The sequence below is a fragment of the Pristiophorus japonicus genome, chromosome 13 (genome assembly GCF_044704955.1).
Source record: "Pristiophorus japonicus isolate sPriJap1 chromosome 13, sPriJap1.hap1, whole genome shotgun sequence".
NCBI lineage: Eukaryota > Metazoa > Chordata > Chondrichthyes > Pristiophoridae > Pristiophorus > Pristiophorus japonicus.
In genome coordinates this window covers 105,557,258-105,570,185 of record NC_091989.1, presented here as the reverse complement: position 1 = coordinate 105,570,185, position 12,928 = coordinate 105,557,258, and the positions used below count along the sequence as shown (strand labels likewise).

Sequence of the window (12,928 nt, the reverse complement as noted above, 5' to 3'; positions counted from 1 at the left end):
CGCGGGAACGAAACGGCTGTTCAATTCCCCCCCCCTCCCCTCCGCGGGAACGAAACGGCTGTTCCCTTCTCCCCCCTCCCCTCCGCGGGAACGAAACGGCTGTTCCCTTCTCCCCCCCCCCTCCCCCCCGCGGGAACGAACGCCTGCAGAATTCTCTGTGCCTGAAGCACTTTCACACAGGTAGGAAGATGGTTTATTTAATCTTTTCTTTGCTTATAAATGTTTATTCAGGTTGGATTTATTTGTATAATATTTGTAGAAGTATAAATAAGGATTTAGTGTAGAATTTAATGAGTTCCCTCCCCCCCTCGTTCTGGACGCCTAATTTGTAACCTGCGCCTGATTTTTTAATGTGTAGAACAGGTTTTTTCAGTTCTACAAAAATCTTCACTTGCTCCATTCTAAGTTAGTTTGGAGTACGTTTTCACTGTGGAAACTTTCAAATCAGGCGTCAGTGGCCGGACACGCCCCCTTTTGAAGAAAAAATTCTGTTCCAAAGTAGAACTGTTCTACCTGACTAGAACTGCAGAAAAAAAAATGTGGAGAATTGCGATTTCTAAGATAGTCCGTTCTCCACCAGTTGCTCCTAAAAATCAGGCGCAAATCATGTGGAAACTTGGGCCCCATGTCATTGGTACCAACGTATACCACAACTTCTGGCTCACTCCCTTCCCCGTGCAGAATATTCTGCACCCTCTCCGTGATGTCCTTTACCCTGGCACCAGGGAGGCAACACACCATGCGGGACTCATGGTGACAGTTACAGAAACGCCTGACTGTCCCCCTAACTATGGAATCTCCTCCAACTACTACATTTTTATGCTTTGCTGTCCACCCCCCACCGCCCCCATGCAGTCCGTTGCCCATTGGTGCCATGGTTTGGACTGCACTCCTTCAAAGTGTCGTCACTCCCAGCAGTCTCCAATGCTGGACTAAGTTGTACCAAAGCGCTACAAAAAACAGTAGTTCAAGAAGGTGACAATTAGGGATGGGCAATAAATGCTGGCCTTGCCAGCGACTCCCACATCCCATGAACGAATAAATATAAAAAATGTCACAGTTCACAGTGCGATAAGATAGGATACAGAGGAGGTTTACCAGGATGCTACCAGAAATGAGGGACTTCAGTTAAGAGGAGAGACTGGAAAAGTTAAGACTGTTCTCCTTGGAACAGAGAGGTTAAGAAATGACCTTCGGAGGTTTTTAGATGAGAGGTTTAGAGTAGATAGAGAAAAATTATTCCCTCTGGTGAGTGAATCAATAACTAGAGGTCTCGATTAAAAATCATTGGCAATGGATCTAATAGAAACATAGAAAATAGGTGCAGGAGTAGGCCATTCGGCCCTTCGAGCCTGCACTGCCATTCAATAAGATCATGGCTGATCATTCCCTCAGTACCCCTTTCCTGAACGTATCTTCCATTGCTTGGCCTGGAGCAGGAGGAGAGAGTTCGGCTACAGTGGGTACACTTGTCCTCACAGCCAACCAAGTCCAGATGAATGGTAACACCCTCGCTGCGTATTAACTAGGTGCCTTTACAAATTCAGGAAAGTCCATTGCATCTTTACAGATCGCTTGTAACTGACCAGATCTTAATTAACCCGATGGCGACAATGCATACAAGACCGTAAGCACTGCCAAGCATCAGCCAGTAACGGGGGACCCCCCTGACTTGGGGGACCTGCTGAAACCGTGCGCAGGGAGATTGGAGAAATTAAAACCCCTTAAGAGGCTGCCACACAGAGACCCGGGGGTGAGGGGTATCACTTTTACCAAACTCGCCGGGCAGGAATCACCACGGGATGGGATGGGACGCCAGTATTACCCCACTCCCGATACTGACTCCGGGCTGTAAAGTCAGTGCTGGCCCCCCATCCATCCATCCATCCCGGCAGTTCCCTGTGGGGTAGGGCGGCTCAGTATAAAATTGCCCCCCACCATTCAAAGATTGTCAGGCTATGTCACCAATTATTTTGGTAATCAATATGAGAACAATTCATGGGAAAATACTCCAGCAGATCAAAGGGGCTGCATTAACTTTGGGGCAGTTTTTGGGATCGGCTCCTCTAAACAGTCTATTGCCAAAACTGTTGGCGTCACAGTCGATATCTCTCCAGTTCCATCAAAGGTTAGTAGTAAAGACAAATATGTCAGTATGGCACTGACTGGGTCATCAAGGACCCTTAAGTTGACACAGTGACAAACCTTAAATCTCTTACCTGGCATTGCTCAATTGGGCACATTCAAAGCATTACTTCCAACTGGCAGAGGGTGGGGGGGGGCCGGGTTGGGGGGGGGGGAGAGAGACAAACAGTTCTTTAGCTCAGAGTAAGTGCTACGCAAGCATTAATATTTGACACAGATCACACATGGCACAATTCTGTTCAGGAACTATGGTTACAAGCTGCCCTGGCTGTAAGTGCCTAGCTAATGCTAATGACCCCACTCCTCAAACATTCACATTCTGTCCTGGCCAGGTTTAGAACTGTTTCAAAAAAATTAATTCACGGGATGTGGGCGTCGCTGGCAAGGCCGGCATTTATTGCCCCTCCCCAGTTGCCCGTGAGAAGGTGGTGGTGAGCCGTTTTCTTCAATGCTGCAGTCCGTGTGGTGACAACTGAGTGTCTCGCTGAGCCATTTCAGAGGGCAGTGAAGAGTCAATCACATTGCTGTGGGTCTGGAGTCACACATAGGCCAGACTGGGTAAGGGCGGCAGGTTTCCTTCCCTAAAGGGCATTAGTGAACCAGATTAGGTTTTATGACAATCCGGTAGTTTCATGGTGATCATTACTGATTTAACGTTTTAATTCCAGATTTATTTGTTTAACTGAATTTAAATTCCCCAGCTGCCGTGGTGGGATTTGTACTCATGTCTCCGGATCATTAATCCAGGCCTCGGGATTACTGGTCCAGTAATATAACCACTGTGTTACTGTTCCCAATGTTTAGCAATCTAATTTGGCAAACTGACTGGATTAAAGCAAGTGTTGAGAGAAGAAAAGAACAAACCCGCTGATACATTAACCGATCTTTTCTCTTTCAGATACTGACTGGCTGCTGTGTGTTTACGGCACTAACCAATTCACTCTGGATACATTCTCGAGCTGCACTCAACACCATTTGGCCACCTCCAATGATCAACAATTGTTCAGTGTTTGACAAGATGCCCAGTGACAGCGGAGAGGACAATCCACATTGTTACTGCAATGTGCCTTTATACTATGACGTGAGAACTCTTGGGTCTGCCTGCACTGGAATGACCAAGAGTTATATGTACCTGTACATCTAGATCATCAGATTGTATTTATACTGTTGCCTTTCTAGAGGGAAGATGAGGAGAATTTTTTTCACTGAGTTGTTACTGAGATTTGAAATGCTCCACCTGAAAAGGTGGTGAAAGTTGATTCTATAAATAATTTTAAAAGAATGTTGGACAGGTACCTGAAGGTGATGAATTTACAGGGTTATGGACAAAACGCTGGGGTGTACGACTAATCACGACTGCTCTTTCAAAGAGCACGACGGCCAAATGGCCTCCTTCTGTGCTGTAAGTTTATATGATCTCACTATTAAGCTGATCAGTTATCCCAAAGAAAAATATTTAATGGTTTATTCTTTGTGCAATTTTTCAGCAAAGTTTGTAGTGCTGTTTCCCAATGCGTTAATCTATTGAAAATATAACTTCACCGTATAAGTAGCAGTTGGCTGAGCATTGTTTACATTTGATGCAACTTTGAATACATTGACTGCCACTGCTTGGTTGTATGGCACTGCTAACAGTGCGCATGCGCGACTGGGCCTTGCCCGAGGTGCGAACGCTGCCCCTTGCGCACTGACCACATCTTCCTGCGCATCTCCTCCACCAGGTCCTCGTAGAACTTGGACCGCTCGGTGGTTTGAGGCCTGGTGCGGATGTTTGAGAATTTCGGCGAACTCTTCTTCCTAAACGTTGGCGACACGTCAGGAAGCTCCGACTGGCCCGCCATTCTCTTGTATTGTGGTTGTCGTCCAGTTGCTATCCTCCGCCTGCTGCCCCGCCCTCGCACCTTCCTGCGCTGCCTCAAGCTCGCGCGTTGCCTTTTCAAAAAGTCAACCGTCCGCCTGCCGCGCGCCACGGCGGGAAGGCGCGCGCGTTCACTGACGTCATCCACACTGCGCATGGCGTCATCAACCTTACATTACGTCAGAGGTGTATGAGTGAGAGTGTTGTATTAAACGCCATGGTAATTTATTAATCATAATAACATCGCAAACGTTGCAAGCTTATCTCCCGAGACATTTAAATAAATTACGATTTAAACGACAGCAGCCAAATCGATCGTTCGGCGTGTGTTGTTGTCGCGCGTGCGCGATATCGGTGCTCGGCTGCCGCCGCCTCGCCGGTTGGGCGGAAGGTTTGAACAGCGGGCCTGCTTCCGGCAGTCCAGGCCTGCTTTCCTCTCCGCTCACTGAGCTCGTAGGGTTCCCGATGCCGCGCTCCGAATCCTACATGCTGGTGCCCTCGGGAGGGCTGGAGGAAAACTTCTTCAGCCTGGACGACATCCTGATGTCCCAGGAGAAGATCCCGTGTCGTACCGAGATGGTGCTGCCGCGCCTCGGCTTCCTGGACAAGAGCAGCGAGGCCGATCTCATCCCTGAGGTGAGCAAGCGGCCCCGGCCGCTGTGCAGTGCGTATACGCCGGGAAGGAGAAGGGATCGCTTCGCATAAATACAAATACTGGCCGCTCCCCCGGGGACTCCGAAAGGCCCTGTCAGCTAACCGAAGGAAAGCAGTGTGGATTGGATGGATGTTTCAATTAGAGTCCAGCACCAGAAATATAGAACAGAAACTGTTAGTAACACACAGTACCTTCCCTCAGCTGCGGGTGTCTGGTAGACGCACGTAATATATAAAACAGTAATATTAACGTAATATTATGATTTGCGAGTTTATAAATTTTATTTATAATTAGATTAGACTTTGAGTTATTTATAGTAGTTGGTGGTATTCACTAGGAAGCACTTGTACATCTGTTTTTACCACCAGTGACACTCTTGTTCGTCAATTAAAATAGCCACCTGAAAGGTTAATATTTTGGTGAGGAATCTTCATCAGAACTGTAAAATATAGATGAAGAGTAAAAACAGAAAATGCTGGAAATTTCCGCAGGTCAGGCAGCATCTGTGGAGAGAAAGCAGAGTTAACGTTTCGGGTGGATGACGCTTCGTCAGAACTGGAGAGTGTTCGTAAAGAACAGATTCTTAACAAACACTGAAAGGGGAGGGTAAGAAAGAACAAAAGGGAAGGACTGTGATAGGTTGGCAGACAAGAGAAATAAGAGAGACAACAGGGATGATGGCCCAAATTCAAACATTAGTCGATTAGGGTGTGAATGGTGGGATTATGACCAACTGCCATTAGAGACAAGAAGAAAAAAAGAAACAGGTTCTGAGAGGGAAGGGCAGGGGGAGTGGAGGGAGCCAGCCAAAGATTGGCAGCGGTTATGCTCTGAAATTTTTGAACTCTATGTTGAGTCCAGAAGGCTGTAAAGTGCCTAAACGAAAGAGGAGGTGCTGTTCCTCAAGCTTGCATTGAGCTTCGTTGGAACAGTGTAGGAGACCAAGAACAGAGAGGTCAGAGTGCGAATGCAGTGGAGAATTAGTGACTGAAAGCTCAGGGTCACACTTGCGGATGAAGATAGAGTGTTTGAAAAGGAATAGGACAAACTGGAGAGGGGAGCGGAAAAACACATACAGTAAGAAACCTGTTAAGTGCTTGAATGGAAACAGGAGATGGACAAATGACTAAAGCCTTGCTGATACCTCATGCAAAAGCTCCGCTTGCGGACCCTACATTTTACTAGACTTGTATCTACTTAATCTTGAGTCAAATCCGCACTGCTACTTGGTGGAAAGGCATGTTTGCAACAGGTAATATAAAAATAGGTGACAAAATGAAGAGCAATAGGTAACACAAGTAAAAGTCATCCAATGATTATTAAGGTCTTAAAATGCTGATGTTATTTCAATGTGGCAACTTAGAAATGAGCTTTTCATGCTTTAGCTTCAGTGAAGTCTTGTGTAATACCCGAGTAGTCAAATGGCTTCGCCCCTCCCTATTTCTGTAACCTCCTCCAGTTCCACAACCCACTGAGAAATCTGCGCTGCTCCAATTCTGGCCTTTTGAGCATCCCTGATTTTAATTGCACCACCATTGATGGCCCTGCTTTCAGCAACCAAGGCCCTAAGCTCTGGAATTCCCTCCCTTAAACCCCTCCACCTCTACCTCTCTTCCTATAAGACACTCCTGAAAACCAACCGCTTTAACCATCTGTGCTAATATCTCCTTATATCAACATCACTAAAACAAATTATCTGATCATTATCACATTGCTGTTTGTGGGAGCTTGCTGTGTGCAAATTGGCAGCCGAGTTTCCCACATTGCAACAGTGACCACTCTAAAAGTACTTCATTGGTTGTAAAGTGCTCTGAGCCGTCTGGTGGTTGTGAAAGGCGCTATATAAATGCAAGTCTTTCCACATGGCTCAGTGACAAATTTTGTTTGGTAACACTCCTGTAAGATGCTTTACTACGTCAAAGGCATTTTATAAATACAAGTTAATTTTATCTCTCTTTCTTCCACCTCAGCCATGACTGCAGGGTAGTGATTGGGGTAGGTGAACACTTGAGGTCAGAGCCATCTGCATGTTGCTACGTGTTCCATGGATTGCGAGTCTTCTTATCACTCACTTCCAACTCATCTAAATTTTTGCCACCCTCATCTTATCCTGCTCCCATCATTCTTGTCTGCATTGATTTCCATTGGCTTCCTGTGACTTCAAAGAAACAACACAATACTTAAAGGGTTAACGGTAGATAGGCAATGGCAGACATTTAAAGATCACATGGATGAACTACAACAATTGTACATCCCTGTCCGATGTAAAAATAAAATGGGGTAGGTGGCTCAACCGTGGCTAACAAGGAAAATTAGGGATAATGTTCAATCCAAGAAAGAGGCATATAAATTAGCCAGAAAAAGCAGAAAACCTGAGGGTTGGGAGAAATTTAGAATTCTGCAGAGGACAAAGAGTTTAATTAGGAGGGGGAAAATATAGAGTATGAGAGTAAGCTTGCAGGGAACATAAAAACTGACTGCAAAAGCTTCTATAGATATGTGAAGAGCAAAAGATTAGTGAAGACTAATGTAGGTCTCTTGCAGTCAGAATCAGGTGAATTCATAATGGCAGACCAATTGAACAAATACTTTGGTTCTGTCTTCACTAAGGAAGACACAAATAACCTCTCGAAAATACTAGGAGACCGAGGGTCTAGCGAGAAGGAGGAACTGAGGGAAATCCTTATTAGTCAGGAAATGATGTTCGGGAAATTGATGGGATTGAAGGCCGATAAATCCCCAGGGCCTTGTAGTCTGCATCCCAGAGCACTTAAGGAAGTGGCCCTAGAAATAGTAGATGCATTGGTGGTCATTTTCCAACATTCCATGGACTCTGAATCAGTTCCTATGGGTTGGAGGGTATCTAATGTAACTTTTTTAAAAGGAGGGAGAGAGAAAACAGGGAATTATAGACCGGTTAGCCAGACATTGGTAGTGAGGAAAATGCTGGAATCAATTATTAAAGATATAATAGCAGTGCATTTGGAAAGCAGTGACTGGATCGGTCCAAGTCAGCATGGATTTATGAAAGGGAAATCATGCTTGACAAATCTTCTAGAATTTTTTGAGGATGTAACTAGTAGAGTGGATAAAGGAGAACCAGTGGATGTGGTGTATTTTGGACTTTCAAAAGGCTTTTGACAAGGTCCCACACAAAAGATTAGTGTGCAAAATTAATGCGCATGGGATTGGGGGTAATGTATTGACGTGGATAGCGAACTGGTTGGCAGACAGGAAGCAAAGAGTGGGAATAAACGGGTCCTTTTCAGAATGGCAGGCAGTGACTAGTGGGGTTCCGCAAGGTTCAGTGCTGGGACCCCAGCTATTTACAATATATATTAATGAAGGAATTGAATGTAATATATCCAAGTTTGCAGGTGGCAGTGTGAGCTGTGAGGAGGATGCCAAGAGGCTGCAGGATGACTTGGACAGATTAGGTGAGTGGACAAATGCATGGCAGATGCAGTATAATGTGGATAAGTGTGAGATTATAAACTTTGGTGGCAAAAACAGGAAGGCAGATTATTATCTGAATTTTGACAGATTAGTAAAAGGGGAGGTGCAACGAGACCTGGGTGTCATGGTACATCAGTCATTGAAAGTAGACATGCTGGTACAGCAGGCAGTTAAGAAAGCAAATGTCATGTTGGCCTTCATAGCGAGAGGATTTGAGTATAGGAGCAGGGAGGTCTTGCTGCAGTTGTACAGGGCCTTGGTGAGAGCACACCTTAAGTATTGTGTGCAGTTTTGGTCTCCTAATCTGAGGAAGGACATTCATGCTATTGAGGGAGTGCAGCAAAGGTTCACCAGACTGATTCCCAGGATGGCTGGATCGACTAGGCTTGTATTCACTGGAATTTAGAAGAATGAGAGGGGATATCATCGAAGCGTATAAAATTCTGACAGGATTGGACAGGTTAGATGCAGGAAGAATGTTCCCGATGTTGGGGATGTCCAGACCCAGGGGTCACAGTCTAAGGATAAGGGGTAAGCCATATAGGACCGAGATGAGGAGAAACTTTTTCACCGAGAATTGTGAACCTATGGAATTCTCTACCACAGAAAGTTGTTGAGTCCAGTTCATTGGATATATTCAAAAGGGAGTTAGATGTGGCCCTTGCGGCTAAAGGGATCAGGGAGTATGGAGAGAAGGCAGGAGTGGGGTACTGAAGTTGCATGATCATATTGAATGGTGGTGCAGGCTAAGGGTCGAATGGCCTGCTCCTGCATCTATTTTCTCTGTTTCTATGTAACACATTTTATAGCGCCTTTCATAGAAACATAGAAAATAGGTGCAGGAGTAGGTCATTCAGCCCTTCAAGCCTGCACCACCATTCAATAAGATCATGGCTGATCATTCACCTCAGTACCCCTTTCCTGCTTTCTCTCCATACCCCTTGATCCCTTAGCTGTAAGGGCCATATCTAACTCCCTTTTGAATATATCCAATGAACTGGCATCAACAACTCTCTGCGGAAGGGAGTTCCACAGCTGAACAATTCTCTGAGTGAAGAAGTTTCTCCTCATCTCATCAAGCAGCATTTCCCTTTCATAAATCCATGCTGACTTGGACCGATCCTGTCACTGCTTTCCAAATGCGCTGCTATTTCATCTTTAATAATTGATTCCAACATTTTCCTCACTACAGGTCTATAATTCCCCGTTTTCCCTCTCCCTCCTTTTTAAAAAAAAAAAAAAATGGTGTTACATTAGCTAGCCTCCAGTCCATAGGAACTGGTCCAGAGTCGATAAGACTGTTGGAAAATGATCACCAATGCATCCACTATTTCAAGGGCAACTTCCTTAAGTACTCTGGGATGCAGACTATCAGGCCCCAGGAATTTATCGGCCTTTAATCCCATCAATTTCCCTAACACAATGTCCAGCCTAATAAGGATATCCTACAGTTCCTCTTTTTATTTCCTGTTGATTTCTAATTGGCCCCAGGAAAGAGCGGCAATTAAGTTGCCTTAAAGAAAGGTAGTGGGTTTCACAGCTCACCTTGGTAGAGGATGAATACATTGTGCGGTGCTGCCTCTAACAAAACGAGCGTACCTGACTCACCGAGGCTGACGAGCTTCCGTTCCAAATTACCCTGTGCAAAACTGCAAAACACACTGACTCCACAGACTGAAGTGTCAGTACACATCGTGCACTCAAACTTTGGACTGGGGTTTAAACCCAAAGCCTTCTAACTCAGGTGAGAGTGTTACCGCTAAGCCCAAACTTGACCGTGTGTACAAATCCCTGCATGACCTCTGCACCCTCCTCCAGCGCTACATGGCAGTGCATGTCTTCTGGTCTCTTTTGTATCCCTACTCTCTCCATCCACCACCAGTGCAGATCTTTCAATAGTTTGGGTGCTGCACTCTGGAACACTTTCTCAAAGCCCATCTCCATGGCTTCTTCTTGTCCCCATTTTAAAACCCTGCTCCCCGTCATCTCTCCTACTTTTGGTGTGTTACTTGGTGTCTAATTCTACATCTAGGAGTAGGCCATTCACCCCCTCAAGCCTGTTTTGCCATTCAACTTGATCATGGCTGATCTGTTCCTTAACTCCATCTACCCACCTTGGTTCCTTGTGTAAAGGTCGCCGTCTGTACTGTCGGGCTTTTTTCGGAAATTTAGCCAGCTTAGTGAAAGGACGGTAGCTGCCTTTAATACCCATGCCTAACATAAATATCAAATTCAGTTTTGAAATTTTCAATTGACCTAGCCTTAACAGCTGTATCTTCTGTTTAGAACCTTGTGATGTTTAAAGGTGCTCTATAACTGCACATTAAATCTTGTCACAATTAAGCAAATGAATTTGAATCATTAACAGTGGAATTTTAAGCACCTGAAAAGTCAAAACTACGAAAGGTGGAGATTCTTGTCTATTGCCACCTGTCTGAAATTATCCAGTGCGACAGTGAAATTGCTTCACTGTCACTAGTGAACCAATAAGTACATATGAGGTGGCACTGCCCCTTTCAGAGGCTGTGCATGCCACCACAAATGGAGCTTAAAGGTAGAGGTAACCTTGTGTTCTAGTTGATAGGCTGACAAAATGATGACAAATTGCTGTCCTGGACATGTTTTAAGCAAATGAGGAAGGTGCAGTGGGCAGATCCACTGTCACAAATTGTGGCATCAAAATATCTGCATGTACTGTTAATCTTGTACTTAGGAAACAGCTCTCCCTATTAAGTAAAAAAAAACATGGTTTGTGCAGCACATGAGACCTAAGTTGCTATTACAGAATTGCTTCTTGAAATGCTTCTGCAATTATAAAAAATGTGCCAAAAATTGAATTGGAGTCTAGAAAAACAGAAAATCTTTTTTTCCCCGCACTCACTTGTGTGTTTAATGATGTTTTACAGCATTTTGGCCAACAGAACTCAAACTGTCTCACTTCCTGTCACAATTAAACAAATGGCTTTGTAACTTAAAATGCAACTTTGAACCCCTGGAAAGTTTTGGCTCCACAGTAACACTCTCACCTCTTGAGTTAGGAGGTTGTAGGTTTCGGCCTCAGTCCAGAGACTTGAGCACATAATCTAGACTGACAATTCAGTGCTGCACTGTTGAAGATGCCAAATTTCGATGAGACATTAAACTGAGGCCGTGTCCTGGACGGACATAAAAGTTTCACAGTAATAATTGAAGGGCCAGATTTCTGGTGTTTCTGATCAATTGTCTCATTGCCACATGTGGGATCAAATTGGTTGCCACGTTTACCAACATTACAATATTTCTAATGTTCTTTATTGGCTATGAAATGCTCTGGGACATCCTAAAGTAAGAAAGGAGTTCTATAAATCCTTCCTTGTTCCTTGTTGTGTCTTTTGTTTCAGTAAATGATGGGAAACCCAGACTCCTTCCATGCTGGGAATTGTCAGCTGTACTCGGTTTCTAATTGAGTAGCAGTTGTGTGTCTCATTGTTAGCTGGATTTTCATTTCATGTTCTTGTTCCAAAAGGGTACAAAGATGGAACTACCTCTTTGGATGGCCAAAGGGCTGTGTGATCCCAAACGCCGCATTGTCTCTGCCAGCACTCCAAAGGTGTATAAAGGTGGCTGGCGGACTATTTTCAGTGCCGATGCAAAGGTAGTGGACCTGCACAAAATGGGGCCGTATTATTATGGGTTTGGAACGCAGCTGTTGCATTTTAATAATCCAGAGAACACCGAGATTGCTCAGACCATCCTACAGGTGAGTGTCCCAGTTTACTGCATTTCAGGGTGTCATTTATTAAAGGCTATTTGGACAAAAGCAAAATACTTCCAATACTGCAATTCTGAAATAAAAATAGAAAATGCTGGAAATACTCGGGTCAGGCAGCATCTGTGGAGAGAGAAGCAGAGTTAAAGTTTCAGGTTGATGATCCTTCGTCAGAATTGGAAAACGTTAGAGATGCAACAGATTTTAAACAAGTGTAGAGGCATAGAAAATAGGGGCCCAAGTTTCCACATGATTTGTGCCTGATTTTTAGGAGCAACTGGTGGAGAACGGACTATCTTAGAAATCGCAATTCTCCACATTTTTCTTTGCAGTTCTAGTCAGGTAGAACAGTTCTACTTTGGAACAGAATTTTTTCTTCAAAAGGGGGCGTGTCCGGCCACTGACGCCTGATTTCAAAGTTTCCACAGTGAAAACGTACTCCAAACTAAGTTAGAATGGAGCGAGTGAAGATTTTTGTAGAACTGAAAAAAACCTGTTCTACACATTAAAAAAAATCAGGCGCAGGTTACAAATTAGGGGGGAGGGGGAGGGGAGGGGGGGGGGGGGGAGGGGGAGAGAGGGGGGAGAGAGAGAGAGAGGGGGGGAGAGAGAGAGGGGGGGAGAGAGAGAGAGGGGGGGAGAGAGAGAGAGGGGGGGAGAGAGAGAGAGGGGGGGAGAGAGAGAGAGGGGGGGAGAGAGAGAGAGGGGGGGGGGAGAGAGAGAGAGGGGGGGGAGAGAGGAGGAGGGGGGGGGGGAGAGAGAGAGGGAGAGAGGGGGGGGGGGGAGAGAGAGAGAGAGAGGGGGGGGGAGAGAGAGAGAGAGAGAGGGGGGGGGGGGAGAGAGAGAGAGGGGGGGGGGAGAGAGAGAGAGAGAGAGGGGGGGGGGGGAGAGAGAGAGGGGGGGGGGGAGGGAGAGAGAGAGAGGGGGGGGGGGGGGGAGAGAGAGAGAGGGGGAGAGGAGAGAGAGAGAGGGGGGGGAGAGAGAGAGAGAGAGAGAGGGGGGGGGAGAGAGAGAGAGAGGGGGGGGGGAGAGAGAGAGAGAGAGAGGGGGGGGGGGGGGGAAGGAG

General features: G+C 45.7%; 2 protein-coding genes across 5 annotated transcripts in view; one reads left to right on the top strand and one right to left on the bottom strand.

Moving 5' to 3' along the window:
* Window positions 1–4,136, bottom strand: part of LOC139278726 (diacylglycerol O-acyltransferase 1-like) — a 247,479-nt gene extending 243,343 nt beyond the window's left edge. For 3 of the 4 annotated variants that reach the window (XM_070897803.1, XM_070897804.1, XM_070897805.1), the window contains exon 1: window positions 3,838–4,136. In XM_070897803.1, the coding sequence (XP_070753904.1) occupies window positions 3,838–3,986 (149 nt within the window). In that variant the 5' untranslated portion in view covers window positions 3,987–4,136. Of the gene's footprint in view, window positions 1–3,720; window positions 3,745–3,837 lie in introns of those variants that run through there. The other variant, XM_070897806.1, reaches the window with a different exon arrangement.
* Window positions 4,109–12,928, top strand: part of gins3 (GINS complex subunit 3) — a 14,947-nt gene continuing 6,127 nt past the window's right edge. The window contains exons 1-2 of the mRNA XM_070897807.1: window positions 4,109–4,639; window positions 11,620–11,853. Coding sequence (XP_070753908.1) covers window positions 4,469–4,639; window positions 11,620–11,853 — 405 coding nt within the window. The 5' untranslated portion in view covers window positions 4,109–4,468. The remainder of the gene's footprint in view (window positions 4,640–11,619; window positions 11,854–12,928) is intronic.